Source organism: Podarcis melisellensis, assembly GCF_964234715.1.
Source record: "Podarcis melisellensis genome assembly, chromosome: 2".
Classification (NCBI taxonomy): Eukaryota; Metazoa; Chordata; class Lepidosauria; order Squamata; family Lacertidae; genus Podarcis; species Podarcis melisellensis.
Window position 1 is genome coordinate 10449947 of NC_138529.1, and position 16661 is coordinate 10466607.

The window sequence follows — 16661 nt, forward strand, 5'->3', positions numbered from 1 at the left end:
AATATTGCCATTTTTCATACAGAATGTTATTGGCAAGCAGGTAAAAAATGCAGTGAGAAATGAGAGTGTAACAAACACAAATAAAATGAGGGGAGGGAGAAACTGGGAGACTACTGTGAGTGCAAACCCACAACTATTGCATTAAGAAGAAAAAGGCATACTCTCCAACATTTCTCCAATGAAAATAGGGACATCACAACTACTACTACTACTACTACTACTACTACTACTACAACTACTTCTTTATTATTTTTACCCTGCCCATCTGACTGGGGTGCCCCAGCCACTGTAGGTGGCTTCCAACATATATAAAAACCTAAACTTTAAAAAACTTGTTTTAAAAACTTCCCTGTGCCTTCGGATGTCTTGCAAAGGTTATGTAGTTAGTTATCTCCTTAGCTTGGGGGTCACATAACTCCATACCCCGCAACATTGCTCTAATGAAAATAGGGACGTCCTAAGTGAGATGAGCGCTGCAACCCCAGAGTCGTTCGCGGCTGGACTTAACTGTCAGGGGTCCTTTACCTTTACGGAAAAGCAGAACATTCCAGGATCAAATCAGAAACCCGAACAGCTTCTGTAAATCCGGGATTCTCCCTGGAAAATAGGGACACTTGGGGGGTCTGAAAAGTTGAGTCGATCTGGTTTTCAGGGATTTAGTGGGCTGTGCAGTCAAGCTGACATAGGAGAAAATCTTAACACCGTGTTGAACAAAAGTGCTCTGTTTTTGATGAGCCCGTAAAGAGTCTCCGTTTGTGAGTCAGGTGTTTCGACAGTGCAGTGCCCCATACTTTTGCTAGCTGTTCGTCTCTGGAAGGAGGTGAGCTGAATTTCCAAAGGGAAGCCACTGACATTCTGGCTGTGCAGGCTGGCTGTTTGTTATCAGAGCATGTTATGAGCCATGGTCTCTGGCACTGCCATGAACGCAGCTGCTGGATAAAAAGAGGATTCTGCTCCGTGGGGGGGGGGGGGAGTTCCACATAAGTCCTAATGACTGACTAAGACAGAAGACACCCACGTTCCTGTTCCTTGAAAGAAAGGAAAAATAGATTGGGGAGCGGGGACTTGTTCTGGCCTGAGGGAAGCATTCTCTTGTGGGCAGCCTTCCACATGCCAGTGGTGGGCAAACCCACAAATGTAAATTTTTCATTTGTACAGTGAGCTAGTTTCTGCACACTCTCAAATGCCCCTCTATCCTCCATCCATGGGACACGGGTGGCGCTGTGGGTTAAACCACAGAGCCTAGGACTTGCCGATCAGAATGTTGGCAGTTGGAATCCCTGCGACGGTGTGAGCTCCCGTTGCTCGGTCCTTGCTCCTTCCAACCTAGCAGTTCGAAAGCACGTCAAAGTGTAAGTAGGTACCACTTTGGCAGGAAGGTAAACGGTGTTTCTGTGCACTGCTCTGGTTTGCCAGAAGCGGCTTAGTCATGCTGGCCACATGACCCAGAAGCTATATGCCGGCTCCCTGGGGCAGTAAAGCGAGATGAGCGCCGCATCCCCAGAGTCGGTCACGACTAGACCTAATGGTCAGGGGTCCCTTTACCTTTTTAAGTTGGTGACCATCACTGCTTCCTGTGCGAGCTTTTGCAACTTGCCCGGACCTTATTTCAGCAAGACTGAAAGCTATTCAAACGAGGGGCTTGTCCACATTTTCTAGGCATGGTCTGTGCTTTAAAGGTCCATGTCCACACACTCTTTAAAGCTGAATCGGAGCAAACAGCAATCCGCAGAAAACCTGGATTGCTATTTGTTGCACATTGGCTTTAAAAAACAGGTTTTTGTGGGGAAAGCTCCAGAGTTCCAGATTTTATTTTATTTTAAAGCTCTTGGACATGGTGGTGGGTGCCAATACAACTCTGCGAAAGGTGCAAGGGTCCCTAGGTATACCTGCGGTCCTAGTATAAAAATATTATTCTGTTGATTTGTTTCATTTTGCCTGGAGAAAGGCTTCTATAGTCAAGAACTGCCATGTCAATGGAAGCTTTTTCTCTAAGCCTAATTACCATGTATGATTTGGAGGGGGTCACATTGTGTGGGGAGTAGAATGTTAACCCTTGCCTCCCTATCTGTGACACCCTCCCCCCAATTCTCTCCTTCTCCACACATGGCAATTTGGCTTTTTTGGCAGGGGGAAGCTTCCATTGACATCAATGGGAACTCCCCCCCCCAAAAAAAAAACCTTTATTGCAGTGGAGGGGGCAGAGTTGGAGAGGAGAGGCTGTAGCCTGGATCCAAAGGCACTATGGGCTGGTTGTTCCTCATCCCTGCAATAAAATTTGGCTCAATAATACTCCTCTAACTTTACAAAGACAGCAGGATATTTTGTTTGAAGCCACCTGTGACAAGTAAGAGCAACCCCCAGGTAGCCAGTTAGGTCGCCAGCTTTTGAACAGCAGTAGTTTGATCTACAGGAATTAACAGGTGATAATTTTTATTTCCATGCTGTGAACGGGTTTTACCTGCTGATTTCTGCACATCCAACTCCGGCATCCTTGACATAACCAAACTAGTAGCAGGCCAGCCTCCTGGGCTGAGCAGATCTGGGGTGGCTTTTTACGTTGTGTTTAAAGCAGTTGTGCAGTTCACCACGTGCCCAACTCACAGCTCTACCCAGATTTACTGCACCACTATGAAGTTGCTGAAATCAAGGTCTGAAAGTGTGGGAGAGAAAGAGAAAAAGTGAGAGACCATAGAACTGAGCACTGGAAGAGAAAGTTTGTACAGTCAAACCTCGCTTCTCAAATGGCTCCGTTGACAAATGTTTCGGCTCCCGAACACTGAAAACCCGGAAGAAAGTGCTCCTGTTTTTGAAGTCAAACATCTGACACAGCTTCCGCTTGAGTGCAAGAAGATCTTGCAACCAATCACAATCCGCGCCTCGGTTGTTGAACATTTTCGGAAGCCGAACGGGCTTCCGGAACGAATTGCGTTCGACAACCAAGGTTTGAATTTGTTCTGCAGTGTGAATATATATGCACAGGTCCCAGATATTTACTCTATGAACCCTCTAGTTTCCTTAATTAAATTCAAATTAACCACCATGTACTGATTTTGTACTCACTGATACAGATTAAAAATCATCGATAAAAATAAATGGGTGTTTACATCACTCCGTGGCCATGTTTGGGTGATCTTGCCTTTTAGTTACAGATAGGTAGCCGTGTTGGTCTGCCATAGTCAAAACAAAAAAAATTCCTTCCAGTAGCACCTTAAAGACCAACTAAGTTAGTTCTTGGTATGAGCTTTCGTGTGCATGCACACTTCTGAAGAAGTGTGCATGCACACGAAAGCTCATACCAAGAACTAACTTAGTTGGTCTTTAAGGTGCTACTGGAAGGAATTTTTTTTGTCTTGCCTTTTAGGCTATAGTATGCACAAGCCATTTGCCTGCAGATGTGGGCCACAGTTAAACCAAGAAGTCTCTAATTATTTGCAGTTTCCCGTGTTGTCTGAACTGGAAAACTATGATTACTAGCTTCAGGATAAGCTGGGAAATTAAAACAGAGTTTAAAGTTAGTTTAACATCATGACTGGTTCTAAAACGGGTAACCAGCTTCATTGGTTTATAACATGGTAGCTTGTTTGCAGCTACTCACCATATTTTCCTAGTTAAGAGGAAATGGAAAGCTATGGTTAATTAGAGCCTTTCTGATTTAATTGCGGCTTGTGTGAAGGGGCTTCATGCCCATGCGGAAACACTGTGCAAACCTTCGCTTACTAACCTGAGTTATGAACCAGCAGTTCTTTAAATATCCTGAATTGTACACACACAAAATGCACGCTAGGGTGGATTCTCAATATCTCACCCCTTGTCTTTGAATTCATTAGTACGAATTATCAATCATTGTTTGATGATGTAATTCCAAACCCAGTGCCCATTCCACCCATATATATAGACATGAGGCAGAGCAGGTAGGGAACAGAACACCTGTGCTCATCATGGGGGACCATTCTTTGGGGCCCCCCTCTACTAGAAGTCCAGAGGGTATCTGCACGAGAACGGGCCTTTTTTGTGGTGGCTCCCTGTTAGTGGAACACTCTTCTTGGGAGGCTCGCCTGCTGCCATCATTGTATATCTTGAGGCACCAGGCAAAACCAGGCCTTTGACTATCTGTGGCCATTTAGAAGTGGGAAAGGGATGTTTTGAATGTATTTCCTCTTGGTTTTAATATATCTATGTGGGGGTTATTGTCTATTTGTTTAGTTGGACGTCACTTTGGGTTGCCCTGGGCAAAGCGACTGACACATTTAATAAATAAAATAAATACTTTCCATTCTTTAACTCGACTATGGAGGAATTGATGTGATGGGGAAAACTGTAATAACTAATTAATATTAAGAGGCCTTGCATGGGCGTAGTCAGGATTTCTCTTAGGTGGGCAGGCTTTATGTGGTGGGGAGCCAGAACCGAGTTATCTGCAACTGGTCAGTTAAGTATTTTTATTTAGTTACTTGATGGGGGGGGGAGATGCACCCCCCCAAGTACTCCTGGGTATGCCCAGGAGACCTTGTGAGAACACATCCTGTGTTGACACCAGCTCACTTCAGTTGCATTAGCCGTTTTCGTAATACACCTTTTGAGGACCTTGCCATAGTCTTGAAAAAGTGGCAAAAACGATAATGGCAAAAAGTGGAAAAAGTGGAAAAAACGACCTCTCTTTTCAGTGTTGGCTTATACAGTGGTACCTCAGGTTAAGTACTTAATTCGTTCCAGAGGTCCGTTCTTAACCTGAAACTGTTCTTAACCTGAAGCACCACTTTAGCTAATGGGGCCTCCTGCTGCTGCCGTGCTGCCGGAACACGATTTCTGTTCTCATCCTAAAGCAAAGTTCTTAACCTGAAGCACTATTTCTGGGTTAGCAGAGTCTGTAACCTGAAGCGTATGTAACCTGAGGTACCACTGTATAGGTGAAATGAGGATTTCAACCAGCAATATCAAGGATGGCGGATATGGCTGTGTAGTTTTGCAAGAGCAGTGATTGTGTGAACCACACGCTTTAGGCAGAAGCTGCACATTTCTCAGAACAGACTTCCCAGTAAATATGAATAATCGGCTTGCCCCTTTGCGAAACTTTTGAGAGCTTTTTGGCAGTTGTTCCAACCCCCACCCCTTCTTCCTGTCATCGCGAGTGTCCCTGGAAAAGAACAGTGCAAATGGATAGTCCTGCATGGACTGTGACCCTTATTATTTTCTTCTTGCGTGCCTGCCGAATCCGTGTCTGCGCGCGTTTCCTAGGTCTTCCTCGGAGCGTTGTTGCGTCCGTGTGGCTGCTGCGTATACTGTAGTCAGATTTTGTGTGTATGTGTGTGTGTCCCTCCCACATGGCCCACCCCTTTTCGGCTCCAAGCCCCACCCACGAGCTTGGAAGTCCTTAGCCGCTTTCGCCCCCAAGGTAATAGCCCTTGAAGCAAAGGCAGCGAAACCGATCGCAGCGCCTGCGCTTCCCAGTGAGCAGCTTCGCTCGCGGCGTGCGCCCTGCGCGCGTGCAGCCGAGAAGCTTTGCATGTGGGGGCGCAGCCAAGCCAAGCCCCCTGCGCGTCTGCTGTGGGAGGCGCGGAACATCTCCAACTCTTCCAGGATCATCATAATCACAAACGCACCATTATCATCCTCATCCCCACCACCATTCCTTGTCTGATCCGCCGCCCGCTTCCACGCCAAACGGATTGTTTCCGGAGATGTACGACTGCATGGAGGCGTTCGCCGTCACCCCGCGGCAACTCTACGATGTTACCAACCGGAGCCCGTGCATGCTGCGGAAGTCAAGCCCGTGTTTCGTGGGCTTGGATCCCTTCGGGTGGTCCCAGCCAGCCAGCTTGCAATGTAGGTGATCCGAGCTCGTGCTGGTGTTGGTTGGGGGTTTTGTTTTGGTCTGGGGTGGGGTGGGGTGGCTCCTTTGGGGAGGGTGCGTCCCTGGGGTGCCACGCGCATGCAAAAGAATGAATCGGGTTCCGCGTCCAGCGAGTGTTGACACGGGTTGGGGGCAGGGCTTTTGTTTTGTTTTGTTTTGTTTCTTTTTAATAACCGCGCGTGGGCGTTGGGCGCGAGTGGATCCGGGTGGGCATCTTCCTAGAGGGCGCTGTTCGGCTTGCCGTCGGACCTGATTGGTTGCTTCGCGTTCCAATTTTCCAACTTTTTCTTTTCCTGCTTCGGAACTCTTGCGCCGCGAAAGAGGCGTGGGGGAGCAGAGAGCGGGTCGGGATCCGAAATTTTATGGGTCTCCCCGCTTCCTCTGCAAAAAAAGAGGGGGGCTGCCGCGTGACTTAAGCTCTGGGACGTTTGCAGCCCCCTCCTTCTGTAATCTGGGCAGCGATCTACTGTGTCTCGGTTACATGGAAACGGGGAATCCCTCTCGTTCGTGGCTCTTTTGTCTTGATGTGGAAACGCGGATTATGAACACCAGATGAGGGGGGAACTTTGAAGTTTCTTGGCGACCTGGGTGTGGAGGGGATGTGGAGTAAATCAGGAACGGCAGAAAGGAAGGAAGACTTTCTTTTGGGAGACGATGCCTAGAAGGCGGGGGGGGGGGGCGTTCATCCTTCACAAAGCCTGGCAGCGGGGGTTTAATTTTTTACTTTTGTTATCTTTCCTCGATTTAAAGTAAGGGGGGGATTTGGCTGTAGTCTACCACGCCGTGCAAATAGAATCCTTTAGTTAGGCAATGTTGCGTCCTTATTTTGGTACACAGACTAGACGGTAGACACTATTGGAATCTGGAAATCTGGAAGTAGAAGCGGAGGCTTGGGGGGGGGGCTGTTTGCGAGATCTGTCAAACACCCAAGGGTGTCCCCAGCGGGTCCTGCGTTCCCTTTTCTCTTTGAGCAGCTGCCAAATCGCTTCCCTCCCTCCCTTCCTTCCCCGCTTTTTGGCACCCAGCACCAGTGTTTACAACTTCCAGAAGAACAATCCTTTGATATTTTTACACACACACACACACACGGTGTGGTGCAAAGACATCTCCTCATCACCTTTAAGGGCACCTGGGGAGGATGCAGGGTTAAGCTCCGCTCCCCTTTCTCCCGCCCGCCCCCCTCCTTACCCGAGGGGAGCTCGCTTTCAAAGCGGTTTCGTTTGGAGCGGCCCCACCCCAGCCTGGCTGCCAAAGCGCTCTCAAGAAATGTGGCACTTTAACTCTTTCGCCGGCGCCTGGAAATCGAAACGCGTCGCTTCCTGCCTAGGTCTATAATTGAACTGTGGGAGCGCTTGCAGAAGGTTGCAGAGACACAACCAGAAGCAGCACCCTTCTTTGTGTGAGGACTGTAAAACACTGTGGAAATAAGGAATGCTTACTACTGTGCTGTTTAATAAAAACTCAACAATAGCCATTCCAAGGAAACGGAGGGATTTTTTATTACAGAGGGTGGATTCTGAAGCTGAATTCGAGTCAGGGCTCAGGTTTTAAGATCAAGCTTCAACTCAGAAACATGTTAAATGATAAAGGGAGAAGTTTCCCTGGGCAAGGACAAGAGTGCCTTTTCATCACCGTGAAGTAACCCATGCCATCTAGAATTTGGGATTCTATAGGCTATAGTTTCGAGATAGGCTTGACAAATATATTGGCACCACTCTCTTTACAGATATAACTCTTTACAGGTTATAACAGCCCACAGGGCTTCATTTCCCACTAGAACTTGCAGTTCTAGTGACTACTGCTGCTTAAATAAGTGCTTAGTACCCATGGAGTGCCAGGAACTTTTTGGGGCTCTGGAACTGATCTGGTCTCTCCCTCCCTCTTTCTTTCTTTCTTTCTTTCTTTCTTTCTTTCTTTCTTTCTTTCTTTCTTTCTTTCTTTCTTTCTTTCTGGAGGGCTAAGAAGTGTACTTTTAGGAGGGCAGGAAGGGTCAGGAGCTGACAAAGGAAAGAGTGAAGAGGATACTTGGTGGTGATGCAGGAAAGGTAAGGATGGGCCAGTTTGTTTGTTTTGTTGGCTTAGTTGTTAGTAGTGCTTTTCATCTGCCCATCATCCCCTGATCCCAGGACAGGGCACAATACAGAGGAGCGTACAATGAAAACATCTCAACGCAATTAAAAGATCAGATAAAGCGTTATTGTACAGAGGGGGGACATAACAAGCCCTCATCACAGGAGCACCCTAAGAGTCATCCTAATATCCAGCAGAAGCCCAGAAAAAAGGGAAAGGCTTTGCTGATGTTTGACTTTTTGAGTGGCACCATGCCATCTTTTATTATTTGGGTACAGGGAATGCAGGGGAAGAGACCATTTGCTGGTGTATGCTCGTGTCAACCAGCACTTCCCTCCTTATTGCAGAAGTAGCTGCAAAACTGAGAGAGGGTTGAGGCATCCCCTCTGCACCAAGTTTTTAACTTTGCTTGATTTTTGTGGTGACACATCTCTGTTTTATGGTTTATCTGCCTTGGCATCAGTGATCCTCCACCACCTGGCACAAAAAAGTGTCTATCCAGAGGAAAGGGGCAACTGCTTCTGTGAGTGTTGGAAGCCACAGTTGGGCTCTACATGCATACCAGGAGTGGGGAACCTACGGTCCTTCAGGTGTTGCTGGAACATGACTCCCATCACCCCTTGACCCATTGGCTATGCTGACTGGGGCTAGGAACATCTGGGGACCACAGGTTCCCCAGGCCTGATACATACAGTACATGTGACCATCCAGATGTTACTGGACTTCAGCACCTGTCAACTCCAGCCAGCATGGCCAATGATCAAAGATTGTAGTCCAGCAACATTTGAATGGCCACAGGTTTTCCAACCCTGTTCTGCGTTGATTTTTATTTTATTTATTAGATTTATATACCGCCCTTCCTCATAAGATCTCAGGGCGGTTCGCCTTGATGTGCCGCAAATACCTAACAAAAGGTCTGTGTGTCAGATAAATTGGTAAAAATAAAATCGCGGACCAGTAACTTCGTTGAACTTTCTTGCAAGTCTTCCTCATGTCTCAGCACCTACAGGGATACGTGGCTACCCACAATTGCTTTGAAAACTAGGCCTTGGTTGCGCAACTGTTATGGAAATATGACATAGGAGGACATGTGAGTTTCTGTATCTATGGAGTGGCCTCTCCTGAGTCGCTGTGCCACCAATGACATGCCATCCAGCCTTAGCCAGCTTAACTCCCTATGAAATCTGAATCTCTAGATGACATAAAAGTTATGTAATACTGGTGAATGAAACTCTAGTCTGGCATTAGGGATAAAGGCCCTCGCAACAGCAGCAAATTGTGTTATTTTTCATACATATATAACTACTAGAGTTTCATAGCAAGTATTGCTTCTCTCCGCAATAGCACTTGAGTTGTAGGTTAGTCTGAAAGAAGAGCATGGCAGGCTCAAAACTACTCAGCAAACTTCGTGGCTGAGCAGAGGTTAGAACCTGGCCTTGTCACATCTACCCGGAGTCATGGCCTGATTTTTTTCTTTTCTTTCTGGCAAGCAGTGGTGGAGATAGATAATAAGGCTCATCCACCAAACTGATCTTGTGTGGGAGGTCTGGATCACGGGCCCACTGGCTATTGAATTAGACTAGTGACCCTGGACACCATATTCATTTTAGAGACCGTAAACATTGCTAGAAAAGTAGACACAGGACCTTGAATATTCTCCACAATTCTGGGCGCAAGCACAGACATTTCTAGTGGGTGAGGAATTCAGCAGCTTGAGAATCCCTGCTTTCATTGCAAAATGAAAGAAGCAAGCCAAGACTTTAGTAGTCCTGGATGCAAACGCTCACAAGAAGCTTAGAGTTATTTAGGTTTTAAGTGTGATGTGTGTGTGGAAATGTGGCGGGATATGTGCATGCGCAGCGTATTTGAGTGTTATAGGCAAAATTGCAAGTGTTTGATCAGCACAATGTTTGTTTACATAAACATGTGATGCCTTGAAAGTGCATTGGTATTGCCTGTGTGTGTACAAGTATGCAAGTGCGGTGACCATGGTGGGCATCATGTTGGCAGGAGAGGCATGTGGCTATGATGAGTGTAGGATATGTGAGCACTCCGTGGGATGTGTGTATATTATGGTGTGTAAGAGGTATGGGACAAGCTCTCTGCCATCAGGAATGCTGCTGCTGAGACAAATGGCTTGTGTAGTGTCCCAGCTGCAAACAGTTTACGGCTGGTTATAAATGGCTTGTTTGAAGCTCCGGCAAGGCGAGGGCAGGAATTTCCTCAATTTCAGCAATTTAGGCTTTTAAAGCCCTCCAACAACCCCTACTCCTCCAGCCGGATTAAGCAGGGAGGGGGGCAAGGAAGGGCAGGAACAGCAGGGACCCTGAGTTGGCCAGTGTAGATGGACCACTGGCTTTGTGCAGGGGTTGGTCTGAGGGTTGGTGGCCTTCCTGGCTGATGAAACAAAAGAGGAGTAGTGGGGGATGGTGGTGGTGGTGAATGTCTCCCAGACTTGTGGAGCTAAAAGTGCTCTGCTGATGGCATCTGTAAGAGGCTGCTCCAGATTCTGTCCCGTCCCTTCGCTCGCTTCCTCGCTGGCTGCTTAGCAGTGAATTGATTTGTAAGAGATTCATCAACAGATAAAAGGACCCAGAACTGCTCAGAGCAACACTCAGGATTGCAAACTTGGCATGCTGTGTTTTAAAAAACATGAACCATAAGGAGGGCCCCTGCTTTGGAATAAACCATGCTTACTTTGGCTTGGATAGAACAAGGTCTTGTTCACCTGCATGCCGCAAAAGTTGCTTTAGGAAAGGACATCCATCCAGGCAGTCCATTAGCGTACATGTGTGTGTGGTTTGTTAGTGCCTGTGTCTGTATGCACAAAAAGCAGCTCTCCTTTTCTGAATCCCACCCAGGATAGGCATGCCTGTGTAAAAGCTGCCCTACCCTATGGACGAGTGCCCTGCGGGAGGAGAGTTTTGGACGAGGCTGCTTTTGTTTCTTAACTCAGATTCTCTGGCATAGCCCTTCTTCAGCCTGGTGCTGGGCTGGTTGTGGTCTGATTTGAGTTGTCATCCCAAACATCTGGATGGCACCAGGTTGAGCAGATGTGGGCATGCATGCTTTGTCCCTCTCACTATAACCTTCATTCCTAGGCCTCATGCGTGGGAGCAGCTATCAGTGGTGTTAACACAACTACACCAGCTATATTTCTAATTCTTTGGCCTCCGTGCATGGAATAATAATTTCCAGAATAATAAATTTTGAGATTCCTCCCCACCAATTTCATGTTTAGCCTGTGCCATCATAACAATATATATCATACAGTAATCTAAAACATTCTATTTTTTTTCTTTTTAAAGAAATCCAATTTCAATATATAAGTAAAATTCCAGAGCTTTAAAGGCTTAAACTCTGGTAGCTTCTTTTGGGCTTTTTTTTAAAAAAAAGGAATCTTCTAGCGACGCATGGAAAACCTAAAAGAGTGTGCGGAAGCTGTGACCCTCCAGATGTGATTGGAGTCCCATCGCTCATCCACACCAGACAACACAGCCAATACTGTAGTCAATAATGATTGGACTTAGAAGCTGAACCCCATTTGGAGGGACACAGGTTCCCTTACCCATTACCCAGAGCCTGTGTTAAAAGTCACCTGGTGTGAGTACAAGGAAATATTGGGTCTAGTGATCGTGTGATTGGAGATTCGCAACATTGTGCTATCCACAGAGCCCCTGGGTTAATTCTTTGCTCTGTCCCTGTTCCTGAAAATTCACCTTCCTTCCTTCCTTCCTTCCTTCCTTCCTTCCTTCCTTCCTTCCTTCCTTCCTTCCTTCCTCTCTCTCTCCTTCTCTCTCTCTCTCTCTCTCTCTCTCTCTTTTCTCTGCTCTGCTTCTTTGTCCCAGAAGAACAAAGCTTTTTTCCTTTCATTTTTAAATTCTAGCTTTCATAGTTAGCTTAAAAGATCTAAACATGTGCTGTTCCAAAGCGTCGAAAGGAATCCAGCTGAAAAGTGAGTATTTTATGTGATGGTTTCTTCACAAAGCTCGGAGGAGTTCCAGCTTGTTTCAAGGCAAATGCCTCTTAACAGGGTTGGGGGTGGGGGAACTAAACTCCTTTGCAGAACCTGAACTTGAGCTCTGCTCAGCTCCCCATTCCTCACTTGTTCAGACCATTCCTCTCATTCTTCCAGCCGTCACCAGAAAGTACCAGCATTTATTACGCATTTACATTTTATTGTGCAGTATACGTTTGTGAATATGCAGGTGCCACTTTTGTGGTGTGACTTCAGCTGCTTTGTCCTATCCGGTAATACTATGAGGAACATCCTAATGGCCTTGTCTGATAGAATCTGAGCAATCCGGTTTTTGTATTGTATAAGCTGGTTGCATTTTTGTACAGTTTTCATTTCCATTTTTATATACACGAGTTGGGTGAGAGTTTTTTTATTTATACAGTCATGCATTTTTTTTGCACCATGTATTCTGAGTAAATAATTGAAACCTCTGTTGTGCAGAGATCTTCCTTTCCATCCGAAAAGAGAGGCAGGGGAAGGAAACGCAGATTATGAGTCCACGGGTCTATTCGCCATCCTGGATCTGCATGCATCAGTCTAGTAGTGGAGATTGAGAGGGGGAAGCTTGGCGCTGAGAGGGGGAATCTGGCCCTAGTGAGTGATATTCCCCTTTGGAGGTGGATGGTAGTCCCCTGAATACTCTGCCAATAGAGATTCAGATGCCGTCTCCTGTTTCAATTTTCAAGCATCTACTGAAAACCACCAAACATATTCAGGCAGTTAAGAAAATACCTGTCTGTAATGGTTAAAGTAAAGGTCAAGGGACCCCTGACCATTAGGTCCAGTCGTGACCGACTCTGGGGTTGCGGCGCTCATCTCGTTTTATTGGCCGAGAGAGCCAGCGCACAGCTTCTGGGTCATGTGGCCAGCATGACTAAGCCGCTTCTGGCGAACCAGAGCAGCACACGGAAACAATGTTTACCTTCCCGCTGGAGTGATACCTATTTATCTACTTGCACTATGACGTGCTTTCGAACTGCTAGGTTGGCAGGAGCTGGGACCGAGCAACGGGAGCTCACCCAGACGTGGGGATTTGAACCGCCAACCTTCTGATCGGCAAGTCCTAGGCTCTGTGGTTTAACCCACAGCGCCACCCGCGTCCCTCGTGTACAGTACATTACAGTAATGGTTAGTTGATCTCTAGTTTTAAGTTTTCAATTTTTTAAAAAAATTCTCTATATGCATATTTGTTGCAAACTGCTTTTTTTAAAAAAGAAATGAATAGTGGTATTCAAATATTTTAAAGAAATAAATAGATTCACCCCCATTTCACAGAGGACAAGCCTACCACTATTCTACTAGCCACAGTAGCTAGGCATTTCCTCTGAATATCAGTAGCTGACAAACAACAGTGAGCAATGATTTCTGCTTGGGGCTTCCTTCTTGTTTTCTTCCCATAATAAGCCTCTGGTTAGCCACTGTGGGAACAGAATGCTGGACAAGACAGGTCTCTTGCCTGATCCATCAGGACTCTTGTGAGGTTTGTCATCGAACATTTCCTACCATTGCTCCTGACCTGTGCCTGGTTTCTGAGGGCACTCAAAGGCTGTGTCTAGTTGGCTGCCTCACTGTGCCCCGCTGCCTCTTGTAGTATGGAGAGGAGTTGGCACACCTTGCTGAGCTAGGCGGAAACAACCTGGGTTAGACAAGGGAGTGTATTGTGCATTTAGAAAACAAACCCAAACACATGTCGAAAACATTGCTGTAGCTACTCTAAAGCCACAACAGATTTGCAAAACTCCATGAATGCTTTGCAAGTGAAGCACACAAGTGTCCATGTGAATGCCAGGAAGTAGGGCACAATGGTTACAGGAGTGCAGGAGGGTGATTTTGTTTACGTTGCACGGGAGGGCAGCCTGATGGGGGCAGTCACAGCTTCTTCCTTCACATTGCTGCTCCTGTCCCCTGCAGATGCAGAGGCTCAGATATCTCCTATCCCCTTTGAATCTGGCTTGTCAGGTTCTGTATCTCTGCACACATCTCCCTTCTTTCACCATTTAGGCATCTGTTGGTAGCTGAGCCCTGCTGTGGATACTGGATGGTTTGTAAACACACCCGGAGACAGGCAGTCCTCCTCTTCTTCCCCCCTCTTCCCCCCTTTGTGTGGCTCCAGGCAGTTATTTGGGTGTGTACAGAAGCTATTTAGAGAAGAATAAGTTGGGGCTAAAACGTGATGCTCTCCAGGAAATGACAGGCCTGATAACAGCTTGGCCTGACAAGAGCCTTGAAGGAGCCTTGTGTTAAAGTTTGCCAGTGGTTTCTGATGCTTAGAGTACAAACAGGGCATCACCCCTCTCTCTCCTCACCCTCCCCAGCTAGGGCTGAAGGCGCAGAATCTGGAACCTTGATTGGCAGAGTCGTGCAAGAAGGATTCTAGAAAGACAAGGATGAGCTGAAGGGGACTTTTGGGAAGATCCAGTGCTTTGGGGATCTGAAGTCTGGGCTGAAAATTAAGAGGGTCTGCCAGAAGAAGAGCAGTCAGCCACTGACAGAGATTAGCACAAGAGTAATCATCTGGAGATCTTTGTGTACCTGGAAGGGGGGATGTGACCTAGAACTCCTGGGTTCTATTTTTCCTGTAGGAATACAACCAGGATCTTGCTGGGTTACTTCCCAAGTGTGGGATGGGCTGCTTTAAACTATAGCCACTTGCTATAGGAGGCCTGCATTCTTCCTAGCTCTGATATTTTACTGGGTCAGAATGCTGAGCATTCCTCACCTCTGTTGTTAAGTCATAGGGGACCCTTTCGAAGTCTGGTGGAAGAGTTCTTACTTTATTATTATTTTGTTTTGTTTTGCTCTTTTCTTCTCTCATTGACCCTAAAGCACACTGTCTGCACACGGGCTTGAAGAACTTCCTATTTGATTTTTGATCTTGCTGTCAAGAACACGGTAGCATCACACACCAAAGGCCCTGCGGTCTCTTTCCACAGTGGACAACCAGATGGTTCCCACAAGCATGATAGGAGCACAATAGCTTTTTCTCCCCCCTTTCCTTTCCCGTTCCCAAAAAAGGAATGGGATTGCTTCAAAAACTACCTGATAAAATATGGTTCCAAAAAAAATACTTGGTTGTGCTTAGATTAATTTCACAGATATACAGGAAAACAGAGATTAATAAATGAACACAGAACACTTACTACTTAAGGAAAGTATTGAAACCGCAAAGAGATAGTGGAAATCAACATAGAAGGGGTTCAAAAAAATTTCCAGAACGGAAAGAAAGTGACTAGAAAGAAAGAAAGAAAGAAAGAAAGAAAGAAAGAAAGAAAGAAAAGAAGGAGTACAAATGTAGTTTCTTTCTGGGAACTTGGCGTATAGTATAAACAAATCACTGTTTGTATCCTGTGAAAAATTTGGTGTACTTGGTGTAATTTCTTTTTTTGCTTTTTAATGTGCGAAGAAGTTACTTCATTTTGTCTGTCCTGAATCTGCCAGCATTCTCCTTTGTTTCCTTTAGTATAATCAAAGAGGGAGAAAACTGTATCTCTACGTTATACACACACCATGCTTAATTTTGCACACCTCTTTCATGCCCTATGAAACCAAATTGCCCTTTTCTAAACTAAAAAGCCCCAAACGTTGTACAGTGGTACCTCGGGATAATAACTTAATTCTGGAGGTCTGTTTTTAACCTGAAACCGTTCTTAACCTGAGGTACCACTTTAGCTAATGGGGCCTCCCACTGCCGCTGCGCGATTTCTGTTCTCATCCTGAAGCAAAGTTCTTAACCTGAGGTACTATTTCTGGGTTAGCGGAGTCTGTAACCTGAAGCGTCTGTAACCTGAGGTACCACTGTACCTGTTCCAGGTCCATTTTGATTGCCCTGACTTGTACCATTTCCAGTTCCTCTTTGAGAAGAACTGTCCATAGTATATCAAAAGTGCAGCTGCACCATAGATTTGTATAAAGGCATGACAATAACTGGCAGCTTTATTTTTTATCTGTTTCCTAATACTCCATAACATGGAGCTCACCTTTTTCACAGCAACTGCACAGTGGGTCAATGCTTTTATGGAGCTGTTTACCACAACCCCAGGCTGTTCTCTGACAGCTCAAGGCTCCCGTCAGCAAAAGTGTGAAGACTTGCTTCCATGTGCATCCCTTCGCACTTCCTTATTAACCCAACAACTGTAGGGCAAAGTTGTTAAACAAAGAGCTGTAGCAGATTGAAGTGAGTCAGAAACATACATACACACACAACTGTCACCCAAGCTCGCTTTCCATTGTCCTGTGTGATCATGGGCATGTGACGTCCCTGGGTTTCAATTTCCCTGTTTCAAAAATGCCAACTTGGGTGAGCTGTACATTAATTATCAGCTGTGACACATTTGGAATGAATTCTTTGCCGCATAGTTCATTACACTTTGAACTTGACCCGGTAGCAAATTGGCAACCAGGGCAGATCTCTCAGCACAGGTGTTATATGCTGACAAGGCCGTCAGCAGTCGTGTGGCAGCGTTTTGCACGGCTAACTGCAGCTTCCGGATCAGGTGGGAGGGAAGCCCCACATAGAGCACATTGCAGTAATCCAGTCTTGCTCGTTCCCCTCCTGCCAAGAGAGTAACATCTAAATAGCTGTGGATTGCATTATTCCTTTCCACCCCAGCACCATATTTGCATCAGGTCACTGCTTCCAACATGGGAAAATTCTGCTGTGGGCATGATGTGAAATTTGTACATGGTACTGGTGCCGTAAGGGATGTGGGTGGTGCTGTG

The 16661-nt window shown here is 46.2% G+C and overlaps 1 protein-coding gene across 3 annotated transcripts in view; it reads left to right on the plus strand.

Annotated features, from left to right (window-relative positions):
• Positions 1-16661, plus strand: part of RARG (retinoic acid receptor gamma) — a 120260-nt gene that overhangs the window by 66942 nt on the left and 36657 nt on the right. The window contains exon 1 of one of the 3 annotated variants that reach the window (XM_081898819.1): positions 5473-5826. The exons of the other annotated variants lie outside the window; for them this stretch is intronic. Within the exon in view, the coding sequence (XP_081754945.1) occupies positions 5682-5826 (145 nt within the window). The 5' untranslated portion in view covers positions 5473-5681. Of the gene's footprint in view, positions 1-5472; positions 5827-16661 lie in introns of those variants that run through there. 3 annotated transcript variants of the gene reach the window in all.